Source organism: Oncorhynchus gorbuscha, linkage group LG15, assembly GCF_021184085.1.
Source record: "Oncorhynchus gorbuscha isolate QuinsamMale2020 ecotype Even-year linkage group LG15, OgorEven_v1.0, whole genome shotgun sequence".
Classification (NCBI taxonomy): domain Eukaryota; kingdom Metazoa; phylum Chordata; class Actinopteri; order Salmoniformes; family Salmonidae; genus Oncorhynchus; species Oncorhynchus gorbuscha.
In genome coordinates, this window is record NC_060187.1 from 27,463,232 (window position 1) to 27,479,028 (window position 15,797).

Here is a 15,797-nt window from a genome sequence, read left to right on the forward strand (position 1 = left end):
TTTGAGAATGGTATTCATTGAACGCTGTGCTGTAGTCAACACCATAGTGCCCTCAAAGCTCATCAATAAGCTAAAGACACTGTGACTAAACAACTCCCTCTGCAACTGGATCCTGGACTTCCTGACAGGCCGCACCCAGGTGATAAGGGTAGGTAGCAACACATCTGCCACGCTGATCAGGGGCCCCTCGGGTGCATGCTCAGTCCCCTCCTGTACTCCCTGTTCACTCATGACTGCACGGCCAGGCACGACTCCAACACCATTATTAAGTTTTCCCATGACACAACAGTGGTAGGCCTGATCAATGACGAGACAGCCTATAGGGTGGTCAGAGACCTGGCTGTATGATGCCAGGAAAACAACCTCTCCCTCAATGTAATCAAGACAAAGGAGATGATTGTGGACTACAGGAAAAAGAGGACTGAGCACACCCCCATTCACATCTACAGGGCTGTAATGGAGCAGGTTGAGAGCTTCAAGTTCCTTGGTGTCCACATCACTAACAAACTAACATAGTCCTAGCACACCAAGACAGTCATGAAGAGGGCATGATAAAACCTATTCCCCCTCGGGAGACTGAAAAGGTTTGGCGTGGGTCCTCAAATCCTTAAAAGGTTCTACAGCTGCACAGAGAGCATCCTGCATCGAGAGCATCCTGGCTGGTTGCATCACTGCCTGGTATGGCAACCGCTTGGCCTACGACCGCAAGGCACTACAGAGTAGAGGTCGACCGATTATGATTTTTCCAACACCGATACCGATTATTGGAGGACCAAAAAAAGGCCGGTACCGATTAATCAGCCAATTTAACTTGCTTTTGTTGTAATAATGACAATTACAACAATACTGAATGAACACTTATTTTAACTTAATATAATACATCAATAAAATAAATTTAGCCTCAAATAAATAATGAAACATGTTCAATTTGGTTTAAATAATGCAAAAACAAAGTGTTAGAGAAGAAAGTAAAAGTGCAATATGTGCCATGTAAGAAAGCTAACGTTTAAGTTCCTTGCTCAGAACATGAGAACATATGAAAGCTGGTGGTTCCTTTTAACATGAGTCTTCGATATTCCCAGGTAAGACGTTTTAGGTTGTAGTTATTATAGGAATTGTAGGACTATTCATCTCTATACTATTTGTATTTCATTAATCTTTGACTATTGGATGTTCTTATAGGCACTTTAGTATTGCCAGTGTAACAGTATAGCTTCCATCCCTCTCCTCGCTCCTACCTGGGCTCGAACCAGGAACACATCGACAACAGCCACACTCGAAGCAGCGTTACCCATGCAGAGCAAGGGGAACAACCACTCCAAGTCTCAGAGCAAGTGACGTCTGAAACGCTATTAGCGCACACCCCGCTAACTAGCTAGTCATTTCACATCGGTTACACCAGCCTAATCTTGGGAGTTGATAGGCTTGAAGTCATAAACAGCGCAATGCTTGAAACATTGCGAAGAGCTGCTGGCAAAACGCACGAAAGTGCTGTTTGAATGAATGCCTACTAGCCAGCTGGTGCCTACCATCGCTCAGTCAGACTGCGCTATCAAATCATAGACTTAGTTATAACATGATAACACAGAAATACGAGCCTTAGGTCATTAATATGGTCGAATCCGGAAACTATAATCTCGAAAACAAGACGTTTATTCTTTCAGTGAAATACTGAACCGTTCCCTATTTTATCTAACGGGTGGCATCCATACGTCTAAATATTCCTGTTACATTGCACAACCTTCAATGCTATGTCATAATCACGTAAAAGTCTGGCAAATTAGGCGGCCCAAACTGTTCCATGTAAACTGACTCTGTGTGCAATGAACGCAAGAGAAGTGACACAATTTCACCTGGTTAATACATTTACATTTAAGTCATTTAGCAGACGCTCTTATTGCCTGCTAACCTGGATTTCTTTTAGCTAAATATGCAGGTTTAAACATGTAAACTTCTGTGTATTGATTTTAAGAAAGACATTGATGTTTATGGTTAGGTACACGTTGGAGCAACGACAGTCCTTTTTCACGAATATGCACCGCATCGATTATATGCAACGCAGGACACGCTAGATAAACTAGTAATATCATCAACCATGTGTAGTTAACTAGTGATTATGATTGATTGATTGTTTTTTATAAGATAAGTTTAATGCTAGCTAGCAACTTACCTTGGCTTACTGCATTCGCGTAACAGGCTCCTTGTGGAGTGCAATGTAATCAGGTGGTTAGAGCGTTGGACTAGTTAACTGTAAGGTTGCAAGATTGAATCTCCAAGCTGACAAGGTAAAAATCTGTCGTTCTGCCCCTGAACAAAGCAGTTAACCCACCGTTCCTAAGCCGTCATTGAAAATAAGGATGTCTTCTTAACTGACTTGCCTAGTTAAATAAAGATTAAATAAAGAATAAATCGGCCAAATCGGTGTACAAAAAGCACCAAGTCTAGGTCCAAGAGGCTTCTAAACAGCTTCTACCCCCAAGCCATAAGACTCCCGAACACCTAATAAATTGGCTACACTGACTATTTGAATTGCCTCCCCTCCCCCCTCTTTTACACCACTGCTACTTTCTGTTGTTATCATCTATGCATAGTCACTTTAATAACTCTACCTACATGTACTATACATATTACCTCAAGCCCCCACACATTGACTCTGTACCGGTACCCCCTGTATATAGTCTCGCTATTGTTATTTTACTGCTGCTATTTAATTACTTGTTACTTTTATTTCTTATTCCTATCCATATTTTTTTAAACTGCGTTGTTAGTTAGGGGCTCGTAAGTAAGCATTTCACTGTAATGTTTTATTCGGCGCATGTGATTTCGATTTAATGTAGAGTACTGGTAGGCACAGTGAGTCAGTTGTGTTATTAGAGTGAAGCGCTATGACAACAATACATTTGGAGATACTCTCAAAACCTCAGCAGCAAGCTAGTCCCTTAATCAAGGACTGAGCGATTGTATATGACTGACTGTATGTTATGCATTACCTGGGTATCTGTATCCACGCCGTCTTTGACCTGCAGAGTCTGTTGTAGCGCCCGTCGTTTCTTTCGTAATTTCTCCCGAAGATCACTGAAATGGAGGACAGTTTCACAAGCAAATTAGGCCTGCTATGCATAGACTATTTCTATTCATTCAACAATCAATAATACTATGGTCAGGGAAACCCAATGCAAATGCTAAGTAAATATGTTTCTAAAAATAAAAGTTAAAACAATTTGACAGTTACCTTGAGGAGGCCATATTGATGATGGGAAGAAGTTCAACTTTAAATGGCTTGGTTTTCAACTTTATATCTATTGGTATCCCTAATGAGAACCGCTACATTATATCCTGTCGAACGAGATTGACTCTGCAATGAAACATTGCAACAGTTTAATTTGAGCGTGCAACAAATGAAACATTGTAACCGTTACTAGAGCGTGTAACAAATAATCAACAATGTAACAAAATGTACCGCTCTGTCGAACAAAGGCGAACATTCTATAAAGTAATTTAGCTAGGTAAAAGCCCTCGAGCTCAGACAATGGTGTGAATACGATATAATATTTAGCCTACAGTCCATTGGGCTGATAAACAACTACAAAGGTGGCCTCGGGTAATATTATAAGACAACTAGGTTATTCGATATACAAAAACTGAAGACTATGTGTACAGACCTGGAGGTAAAAAGACTATCCATTGGAAAAAAAAATGTGACTAATTTCTCCCTCTTGATAACTATAACATACAGGCTTACTGCTATTGCTGCTGCTTAGTAACGATATCAACTACTCCTCGAACAACCTTGCAAACAACATTGGTTCACTCTAGTGTTGTATCCTATTCTCGCCCAAACATCTAGGATTTTCATTGATGCACGGATTTGTCAATCATCGAACAGTGATTGCGTCACATTCTACGGTGTCCGTAAAGTCTCACAGGTTTGCTTCCGTTTGTCGAATGGTATCTCGATGCGTACAGCAGTTGCTCAACGGATCATTCTTCATGGTCTTTCATGCCCCCCCCCCATTTGGTGATTTGAATGGAAGAGTGTGTGGATTAACATCATGATATTAGACTTTTCAAATGAACACTTACGATGTACAGTAATTACATATTTCATAGAAAATATTCCTTTAAATCAAATAAACAAATACCAGATCAGTAATAAAATCGAACATATTTTTGTCTTGTAACGTTATTAACTAAATTCTGGCAAGACTATTTGGCAACATTGTATCTTCCCATCAGTTTAGATCCAAAAAGGGATGAACACTGTATAGTTTAGTAACACTCTCCAGAAGCACACATGCAACACTCTTCTCTCTCATATATGTGTTCTAGAACTGTATTTCCCCAAAGGCTCTACATGCTACAGCTGAATTAGAAACAACACACACACACACGCCCCTCATGTCGGTACAGATTTGTTTCCGTGTTTATGGGCTCCCAACCTCTCCATACTCCCATACTCACCTGCAGAATTTTTATTAAGTGAGAAAATACATATTTTCCAATGGTAAACATAACAAGAACACAAATAGCTTCTCAAATTCCAGTGATCATGCCAAAAACACACAGGGAAGAGTCCAAGACACACCACTTTCATTCAGCTGGACCAGACCACAATGGTAATCTCTGGATTGTAGAGATACAGTAGATTAATTGATTACTTCTCTGCAGAGTCAGACTATCTGCCATACTTATAGTGTTATGTGGGATATTATGAATATAGTGAAGTGTAATGATTGTGCTGATAGGGATGAAATGGTTTATTACAGCCAGTGTTCAGTAATGTGTTTAACATCTGTGTTGGGATTGAGCATCTATATCATATCACCACACTCAAAAACAGTACAGTACTTGTGCCTTAAACTCTAATAGTATTCAACTAAGACTCATTAATGACTGAAGTAAATATCATAACATGTATTCATGAAATATATAAATCATAGCTTATTATCACTTAGACACTTAGATATTTTTCTCCCAAAAAACATTGTTTACTTTCACCAAACAAAAATGATTTCCTACATGACTTTACCCCCCAAACACATAAGGTCATACACACACATCCGGAATGAATTGTGAATAATGATAAGAGAGAAAGTTACAGACTCACAAATATCATACCCCCAAGACAACCTTTACAATAATGGGGAGGTTAGCATTTTTTAAAAATGTATTCCTTTGTAACTTTCTCACTCATCATTACACACGATTCATTCAGGATTATCCGTAATCATGGTAACATCCACTTTAATGTAGAAGTGTTTAGAAACATACTATATTTCTTATTTACAATAAAAGTGACTCCAAAATGACACAATACATTATTTACCATTATTTTCTATTGGCCACATAATAATCTGGAACACAAACCAAACAAACAGCAAAAGCATCCAACAAATGTGTAGAGTCAGAAGCTTGATGTAGTCATTGTGTGCTATGAATAGGGACCAAATACATAACGTTTTACTACTTTAATACACATATAAGTGAATTTGTCCCAATACTTTTGGTCCGCCAGAATGTGTACAAAAAGTGCTGTAATTTGTAAACGGTTAATCCGGTATGGATGAAAATTAAAGTTGACAGTCTGCACTAACCTCATGTATCATTTCAAATCCAATGTGCTGGAATACAGAGCCAAAACAACAACAACAACAACAACAAAAATGTCGCTGTCCCAATACTTTTGGAGCTCACTGTATTTATATAGAATATAAATAAAACATTATGAAATAGATACTCTAAATGCATCAAGGGGAGGCTATAAACTCAGTCCTCTCAGTTCTTTATTGAATGTAATAAGAAACTATGCGTAGTCCTCTGCTAGTGAGTCCAGGTAGTTGGTGTCTGCATAGATCAGGAATCCAGAGAACAGGCTGTCAGACCACCCTGCATCTGCAAACAGGCCATTCTGGTCCTTGAAGAAGATCTCCAGCCACACCTCGTCTTCTGGGTTCAGGAACATTACTAAGGACCCAGAGGCCACGTCATGGTTTCCTGTGTTTGCGTCAAATGTCTTGATGCGGTACTGTCCGTTCTGCACCAGCCCGATGGCCAGATGCTTGTTGGCCAGTGTGATGTCATAGGAGAAGTAGTAGATGCCTGGGTAGGCGCAGATGAACTTACCCGTCTCTGGGTTGTAGTGGCCCCCCTCATTGAAGAGGACCTTGTTGAACTTGATAGGTTCCTTCTCAGCAGGGTAACTGCTGGTGATTCCCACAGAGAAGGCTGCTTTAGGCACCAGGCTGCCACACCGGCAGACTCCTGCCATCCCCCTTGGCCCTCGCTGGCCCTTGTCCCCTTTCTTCCCAAGGGGCCCTGGAGGACCAGGTAGGCCCCCATCCCCGCTCTCTCCACCAGGACCCCTCTTCCCACCAGGACCCCGGTCACCCCGCTGGCCAAGTTTACCCGTTGGGCCGACTTTCCCCTTTACCCCTGAAATGGAGACAGTTGGTGTTCTGACTGACTGTAACTCCAGCTGTGTATTGCCATTGACACATACTTGAACAGTTATTATCACATTTGACCAGTATTGTTGGATTATTTGTAATATGAGTAAACTGATTCCCTGTGCATGTAAAACCCTACTATTTAAGGATTAGTGAATAGGCTCAGTGCCAGTGGTGTAAAGTACTTAAGTAAACTTTCTTTAAAGAACTACTTAAGTTTTTTTGTGGGGTTACATTACTACTTATGTTTTGACAACTTTTACTTCACTACATTCCTAAAGAAAATCATTATATTATAAAATCATGTAATGTTTACTCCATACATTTTCCCTGACACTCAAAAGTACTTGTTACATGTTGAGTGCTTAGCAGAACAGAAAAATTGTCAAATCCACACACTAATCAAGAGAACACATGGTCATCCCTACTGCCTCTGATCTGGCAGACTCACTAAACACACTTATCAAGAGAACACATGGTCATCCCTACTGCCTCTGATCTGGCAGACTCACTAAACACACTTATCAAGAGAACACGTGGTCATTCCTACTGCCTCTGATCTGGCAGACTCACTAAACACACTTATCAAGAGAACATGTGGTCATTCCTACTGCCTCTGATCTGGCAGACTCACTAAACACACTTATAAAGAGAACACGTGGTCATCCCTACTGCCTCTGATCTGGCAGACTCACTAAACACACAAAAAAATGGTGGTGTCTATTTAGCTTTATATTAGGAATTTGAAATGATTTAGACTTTTACTTTTGATGCTTAAGTATATTTAGAACCAAATACTTTTAGACTTTTACTCAAGTAGTATTTTACTGGGTGACTTTCACTTTTACTTAAGTAACTTTCTATTAAGGTATCTATACTTTTACTCAAGTATGAAAATTGGGTAGTTTTCCACCACTGCTCAGTCCCTCACAGCCATCCTCGGTTATTATTTCGCCCTTGGAGTCCAGCCACAATCTATGTTTGACTACTGCACTGACTGTTGTACAGTGTCGTCAAATCTGGGATTGTATCAAACCAAACCATCACACAATAATTGTATTGGAGCTAGGAAGGAATGGACAGGATGCATGTGTATGCATGTACTGAATGTGTGAAAAAAATGTGTGCTATTCTAATGTGTGTGAGAAAAAGAGACCGTGTGGTATTTGCATGCCTAGGTTCCTCTTAAATGTGTAAGTCTGTAAAAGAACATCATGCAGAATGCAGGTACTGTGAGCCTGACATTTACAGCTCATTGACATAGTACATATTGGATCTAAAACAAGGTTTATCTTAAAGCCGTGTTGCACTTGGATGACACTAACAGACACTGACAAAAAAAACAAAAAAACAGAGGCGGTGATTTAACTTTGTTCTTCCAAATATTCCAGCTTCCTTGACCCATATAAAATATTATATTTTGGATCACTCCAAAGGCAGGAGAACCAGGCATCCAACCATTGGGAAAAATATGAACACACCCCAAATAAAGGGAACTGCGTGGGAAGCTCAGACACATGGAAACCTTGGTCTTAGAAAAACACCTGGTAGAAGTAGTTTTGATTTAAACCAAACATCACATACATTTTTTTGTCTGGCTCATGGTCTCCCTGGTGAAATATGGTTGTGTAGCTGATGTAGTTTGACCATGATTAATAAACCCAATTTCAGAGATCACTGGAGGGTCCTATTTGTCTTCTACATCAATCACTGAAGCCTCTTTAATGTCCTGAGAGCAAACCCATCTGCAGGGCAGATTCAGATTGTGAAATGCTTGGGTAGGGATAATTAAAAAGGACTGAAATGTATTTTTGGTGGTGTAAAATTGTCTTTCGACGCAATCGTTATATATTTACTTACTGCCAAAAGGTCATGGCGTGTTCATGGAGGTAAAGTAGACAATAAGTAAATATACAGTCGGAGTCAATATTTGAACTGTGTGCAGGGGCGTCATCTACCCCAAAAATCTGAGGGGCCACAAAGTACGTAAGGATGGCTGGGGAGGTGATCTGGAGGGGGGCTACGTCTCCTGTCTGTAAGTTGGAGAATTTAGCATTTTTCACCTGAAACAGCTTTTTCCTGCAATCTAGAGCCATAATCATTATGCTTAATTCTATATTAAAAAATATGTTTATTTTTCATCATATCTAATCAGATCTCTTGAGCTGTCTGTATCTTCCTGACGGGTGGCACTTAAAAAAAACTAAAAACTAAATATGCTTCTCTACAATATCCAGTACATTTAGTAATTGCTTGCTTTTCTAACGTCTATTAACCTTGCCAGCAGGCAAGCCAGCTAAGATACAGTAGTTCTACAAGCTAGCTACTCTAACTTGATTATATATTTTCACAATGATTAAATGATTATTGTGCCCCTGTGCTACTTATGGGCATGACGCCTCTGATTGTGGGTATGTTTTATGGAGTTAGATGAGGTCAGTACTGTACCTGCTCCACCCTTCTCTCCTTTCTCTCCTCTCCTGCCATCTCTGCCATCTCTTCCTGGGATTCCTACGCTCCCGTTGGCCCCTGGAGGCCCGTTGGGGCCAGGTTTACCTGGTGTTCCTGGCAACCCCGGAACACTGCAGATCAGACGAGGTGGAGTTACTCTCACCTTGGCCTCCAGCAGCTGACCAATCACACACTGGCACAAAAAGGCCACGCCTACCAACCGCCACATCCTCAGCTCTGTAGAGAGAGAGAAAAGAAAACGACTGCCACTTCATCAGACCTACTGTATAGTACTTGAAACACAACCTCAATGACCACATTCACAAACGGGTGACATTCTCTTATAATGGCAGAGTGTACATGATCTGAGTGCATATTCATCTAACAAATCTGGAAACTTTCTTCTAAGTTGAGAAACAGCCCAGTTTAGATTCCAGTTATTAGAGATGACCAGAAATGAAAACACAGCAGTGTCCTGGCGGGAGAAGAGCATGTTCTAGTGCCAGCTAGCCAACAGACAGACTGAGATAAGGTCGGAGGGACTAAACACAGGAACCTGCTAAAATAATAAGCATTAGACACAGCACTATAAAACACAGCAGATTCCCCTGTAAAATAACATATGAAGGAATCAAGAATCACACACCGCACCTCTCTCCTGCCAAACTACAGCCACAGCGCCAGATGTGGGTCCTAATGGATAACGCTGCGTTTTGGACTCTCTTTTTCTCTTCCTCTCTGTTGTCAGCCCCCCCAGTCGCATTAATGTGTTATCGGCTGCAGCAGTGAGAGAAGCCTTTGCCTCGCTTCCAAGCCAATTCCATTTTGTCAATGCATTCCTTAGTTATGACACAACAGCCAGAACAACTATGTCAGAGCAACCCAAGGCTGAAATAACCCTCTGGACACAGACACGCACAGAAACACAGCCATGTTATCTGCTCTTGGACCTAAGAAACATTGACAGAACACAATAACAATCATGTTATTGAAAGAGTTGATGATTGCACTTAGCAATGAGATAAATTATGGTTTAGAAAGAGAGCGAAAGAAAGGTAACTTTGGTTCTGTAAGGACTGGGCAGCAAACCAGGGGTCATCAAGTGACTGTATGGATGGGATATAAGAGACCACATCATGGAAACCTTTTTTCCCTGGAACCAATACTGTAGCTAGATACCATACTGTAGCTAGATACCATACTGTATCTAGATACTATACTGTAGCTGGATACCATACGGTAGCTAGATACCATACGGTGGCTAGATACCATACTGTAGCTTGATACCATACTGTAGCTGGATACCATACTGTAGTTAGATACCATACTGTAGCTGGATACCATACTGTATCTAGATACCATACTGTAGCTGGATACCATATTGTAGTAGGATACCATACTGTAGCTAGATACCATAGTGTAGCTGGATACCATACTGTAGCTAGATACCAAACTGTAGCTAGATACCATACTGTAGCTAGATACCATACTGTAGCTAGATACCATACTGTAGTAGGATACCATACTGTAGCTAAATACCATAGTGTAGTAGGATACCATACTGTAGCTAGATTCCATAGTGTAGCTGGATACCATACTGTAGCTAGATACCAAACCGTAGCTGGATACTATACTGTAGCTGGATACCATACTGTAGCTGGATACCAAACTGTAGCTGGATACCATACTGTAGCTAGATACCATAGTGTAGCTGGATACCATACTGTAGCTAGATACCAAACTGTAGTTGAATACCATAATGTAGCTAGATACCATACTGTAGCTGGATACCATACTGTAGCTACAGTGGGGCAAAAAAATATTTAGTCAGTCACCAATTGTGCAAGTTCTCCCACTTAAAAAGATGAGAGAGGCCTGTAATTTTCATCATAGGTACACATAACATTTACATTTAACATTTAAGTCATTTAGCAGACGCTCTTATCCAGAGCGTCAAATTGGTGCATTCACCTTATGACATCCAGTAGAACAGTCACTTTACAATAGTGCATCTAAATCTTAAAGGGGGGGGGGGGGGGGTGAGAAGGATTACTTATCCACTTCAACTATGACAGACAAAATGAGAAAAAGAAATCCAGAAAATCACATTGTAGGATTTTTAATGAATTTATTAGCAAATTATGGTGGAAAATAAGTATTTGGTCACCTACAAACAAGCAAGATTTCTGGCTCTCACAGACCTGTAACTTCTTATTTAAGAGGCTCCTCTGTCCTCCACTCGTTACCTGTATTAATGGCACCTGTTTGAACTTGTTATCAGTATAAAAGACACCTGTCCACAACTTCAAACAGTCAAACTCCAAACTCCACTATGGCCAAGACCAAAGAGCTGTCAAAGGACACCAGAAACAAAATTGTAGACCTGCACCAGGATGGGAAGACTGAATCTGCAATAGGTAAGCAGCTTGGTTTGAAGAAATCAACTGTGGGAGCAATTATTAGGAAATGGAAGACATACAAGACCACTGATAATCTCCCCCGATCTGGGGCTCCATGCAAGATCTCACCCCGTGGGGTCAAAATGATCACAAGAACGGTGAGCAAAAATCCCAGAACCACATGGGGGGGGATCTAGTGAATGACCTGCAGAGGGCTGGGACCAAAGTAACAAAGCCTACCATCAGTAACACACTACGCCGCCAGGGACTCAAATCCTGCAGTGCCAGACGTGTCCCCCTGCTTAAGCCAGTGTATGTCCAGGCCCGTATGAAGTTTGCTAGAGAGCATTTGGATGATCCAGAAGAAGATTGGGAGAATGTCATATGGTCAGATGAAACCAAAATATAACTTTTTGGTAAAAACTCAACTTGTCGTGTTTGGAGGACAGGAATGCTGAGTTGCATCCAAATAACACCATACCTACTGTGAAGCATGGGAGTGGAAACATCATGCTTTGGGGCTGTTTTTCTGCAAAGGGACCGTGTAAAGGAAAGAATGAATGGGGCCATGTATCGTGAGATTTTGAGTGAAAACCTCCTTCCATCAGCAAGGGCATTGAAGATGAAACGTGGCTGGGTCTTTCAGCATGACAATGATCCCAAACACACCGCCTGGGCAACGAAGGAGTGGCTTCGTAAGAAGCATTTCAAGGTCCTGGAGTGGCCTAGCCAGTTTCCAGATCTCAACCCCATAGAAAATCTTTGGAGGGAGTTGAAAGTCCATGTTGCCCAGCAACAGCCCCAAAACATCACTGCTCTAGAGGAGATCTGCATGGAGGAATGGGCCAAAATACCAGCAACAGTGTGTGAAAACCTTTTGAAGACTTACAGAAAACGTTTGACCTCTGTCATTGCCAACAAAGAGTATATAACAAAGTATTCAGATAAACTTTTGTTATTGACCAAATACTTATTTTCCACCATAATTTGCAAATAAATTCATAAAAAAACCTACAATGTGATTTTCTGGATTTTTTTCTTCTCATTTTGTCTGTCATAGTTGAAGTGTACAGGCCTCTCTCATATTTTTAAGTGGGAGAACTTGCACAATTGGTGGCTGACTAAATACTTTTTTGCCCCACTGTAGATACCATACTGTCGTAGGATACCATACTGTAGCTAGATACCATAGTGTAGCTGGATACCATACTGTAGCTAGATACCAAACTGTAGCTGGATACCATTTGGCAAAACATGATAGGTCATAAGGCTTAAATCATACAGATGAAGTTAGACACTTTGTTACACACCACATGGAAACATAATTGACTTCACAAGTGTTGTTAGATATGCTTCACAACAGTAATTATATTTCATTCTCTATCTCAATTATACTGTAAACAATATGCATGTATGGCGGTAATGGTTGGCAGCTGTGGAAAAATGCTGTGGGAAAATGCTTGGGAGTTTATCTTCAACTTAATATACACTTAGTGTACCAAACATTAGGAACACCTTCCTGGTATTGAATGGCAACCCCCCCCCCCCTTTGCCCTCAGAACAGCCTTAACTCATCGGGACATGGACTCTACCAGGTGTCGAAAGCGTTCCACAGAGTTGCTGGCCCATGTTTACTCTAATGCTTTCCACAGTTGTGTCAAGTTGGCTGGATGGTCAATGTCACTGGAATGATGGACGAACTAACAAATGCCAGCCCTTGGCCAGTCCAGTGTTGTGTCGTGTGATTGGTTGAGCATTCTTGTGTACGTGACTTCAAACAGATGTGTTGCAGAGACGTCTGTTTAGCTGGCTAGGCGGCTTGATAATTTATAGCTCAGTGGCTTGAACAGCATGCACTGAATGACTTGGTAAACCCAGCTTCAACTTGATACAGGAAAATGCCTGGGAGTTTATCTTCAGCTTCAGCTTGTATAATGTAGTTAATAACTGAGTGTACCAAACATTATGAACACTTTCCTAATATTGATTTTCCCATTCGTCCTCTGAATGGCACACATACACAATCCATGTGTCAATTCCTTAAGCTGTCTCCTTCATCCACACTCATTGAAGTGGATTTAGCAAGTGACATCAATGAGGGATCATAGCTTTCACCTGGATTCACCTGGTCAGTCTATGTCATGGAAAGAGCAGGGGTTCTTAATGTTTTGTACATTCAGAGTATACAGTAATGTAACAAAAACCTGAACCATGGATTCAAATAGGTACAGTTATGGATATTTGTGAGATCTGAGTATATTAATGCCTGTAATTTTGCTCTTTGTTGTTGTGTGTATACGGTATGTCTGGGCAATTGGGCTTGAGCATGTTGTTGTGTGTATACGGTATGTCTGGGCAATTGGGCTTGAGCATGTTAGCTCTGTGTGTCTGTATGTTTGTACATCTGTTCCACGTCTTTGTATCTGACAATAGCGTGTGTTTAGGAATAGTGGAACTAACATTGGGTTTCCATGGCTATGAGTTTAAAAAACATTCTGCAACGCTTGTTGTGAGATGTTAGAGATACAGAATGAACACTGTCCTGAAGATGGAAGACTTGAAGATCATGATCAGGGGAATCACAACCCACGGAACATAATATAAATCATTTGTGTAAATGCTTTATTCTCACACATGCAAATGATTTATAGTCCAACACACACACACACACACACACACACACACACACACACACACACACACACACACACACACACACACACACACACACACACACACACACACACACACACACACACACACACACACACACACACACACACACACACACACACACACACACACACACACACAAAGGCCACCCAATGGCCACCCAATGAACATACATACACTCACAAATTCACATACTGGTGTGAACAAGCTCAGCCAGCACTGTGAAATAGATATCCCTTGGCCCCCCCATTATTAATTAGGGCAATTTACGCTAAAGGCAGCTGCTCTCAGTGGAACATGTTTTTCGATTTGAGGGTAGTACTGTAATGAACTCAGCATAGAGCCAGTGTGAGAAAGGCCCTCTGAGGGAGAATCCCCACCCACCATTTCTGCCCAGCAGAGATGATGTCATGACTGGGACCTACCCATCATTAAAGCACTGACCCTGCTCTACTCTCAGATGCATGCATTCTCACACACAAAATGTTCACCTAGGCATGCACACGCTCACACACACAGAAATAATGAACAGAACTCACACATTCTTAAAAGCATAGTGCCATTATTTTAATTGGTACACATGCTAAAATGAACATTATTACCTGGGTGGTTTGAGACCTGAATGTCGACTGGTTGACAGACGGGGAATATCAAACCGTATACCAAGGGCATGACAAAACATTGATTTTAACTGCTCTAATTACATTGGTAAAACATTTATAATAGCAATAAAGCACCTCAGGGGTTTGATATATGGCCAATATACCACGGCTAATGGCTATGTCCAGGCTCTCCACGTTGCATTGTGCATAAAAACAGCCCTTAGCCGTGATATATTGGGCATATACCACACCACCTCAGGTCTTATTGCTTCAATTAAGACAAAGGTGATGACCAGCTGAGGTTGTTATTTTGAGATGATGAGAGTGAAACAGCATGCCAGCGTCTCTGATCTATTCTGAAAATGTATGGCCCATCCAATAACTTATACCCCAAAGTAAAGAACATTAGTATTATTTGATTATAATGTGAGTGATCATAGCACTGGCATACTGTATGTATGGTATTAAGAAACATGCAGATGTTACGTTTGCCAGCTGAATGCTCTTACCACAGGTTGAGAGCTGCTGCTCTTGTTGACTGCTTGAACAACTTCAAATCAGTATAATTGTGTCAATCCTCAGATCTCCTTCCTGGCCACAGTCCTGTGTCCTTGGTGATGAGAGATGAGTAGAATGTCCTTGGATAACATAGTCTCCTTCTCAACCTCTCTGTCTCGCTCTCCTATCCTTCGTCTTTGTAGGGCTCCTTCAAACATTTGTGTAGGGCTCCCTCTGTCTCTCTGCTCCCTCTCAGAGTCTTGATTTGTAATAGTAGCCTCCCTAGAGTCATTCAAACCTCCCCCTCTCTGTTTCACTCACACCCCTCCCTCTTTCTCCCTCATCCACATCCTCTGTCTCGTTATAAACATTCCACAGAGCAAAACAACTATCACCAACTCAAGGACTGACTTCATAAGTTCAGAGTGCAGGCTTGAATACACACCCTTTCCACCAGTCCACATTAAAGAGTCAACTACTGACATTATACTTCATTCTGGAGTGTGATTCTTGTAACAGCATGATCATTCAGAAATGTTTTTTGCAACTGAGAAGTTGCAGCAATAGCAATATGTATCCTCTAGATGGTGGTATACTGCATATGCACTAAAACTACAGGTAAGTGAAAGAATAATAGGAACACTTGAGTAAATGAGGAATGCAAAGTATATTGGAAGCATGTCCTTCCACACAGGTGTTGTTAATTAAGCATTTAACATCCCATCATG

General features: G+C 41.1%; 2 protein-coding genes across 8 annotated transcripts in view; both read right to left on the reverse strand.

Moving 5' to 3' along the window:
- Positions 1–3,813, reverse strand: part of cc2d2a (coiled-coil and C2 domain containing 2A) — a 31,889-nt gene extending 28,076 nt beyond the window's left edge. For all 6 annotated transcript variants that reach the window (XM_046300608.1, XM_046300605.1, XM_046300609.1 and 3 more), the window contains exons 1-3: positions 3,663–3,813; positions 3,233–3,355; positions 2,991–3,075 (exon numbers count right to left, since the gene is read on the reverse strand). In XM_046300608.1, coding sequence (XP_046156564.1) covers positions 2,991–3,075; positions 3,233–3,246 — 99 coding nt within the window. In that variant the 5' untranslated portion in view covers positions 3,247–3,355; positions 3,663–3,813. The remainder of the gene's footprint in view (positions 1–2,990; positions 3,076–3,232; positions 3,356–3,662) is intronic.
- A 1,394-nt stretch (positions 3,814–5,207) lies between these two features.
- On the reverse strand, positions 5,208–15,307 carry LOC123996845 (complement C1q tumor necrosis factor-related protein 7-like). 2 transcript variants are annotated; one of them, XM_046300618.1, is made up of 3 exons: positions 15,081–15,307; positions 8,895–9,134; positions 5,208–6,432 (listed from the first exon to the last, which is right to left on the reverse strand). In XM_046300618.1, the coding sequence occupies exons 2-3, from the start codon at positions 9,124–9,126 to the stop codon at positions 5,804–5,806; spliced, it is 861 nt and encodes a 286-aa protein (XP_046156574.1). In that variant the 5' UTR covers positions 9,127–9,134; positions 15,081–15,307; the 3' UTR covers positions 5,208–5,803. The 2 variants fall into 2 exon arrangements, with proteins under 2 accessions (XP_046156574.1, XP_046156573.1); XM_046300617.1 differs by lacking the exon at positions 15,081–15,307 and adding an exon at positions 9,549–10,757.
- Positions 15,308–15,797: the final 490 nt, after the last annotated feature.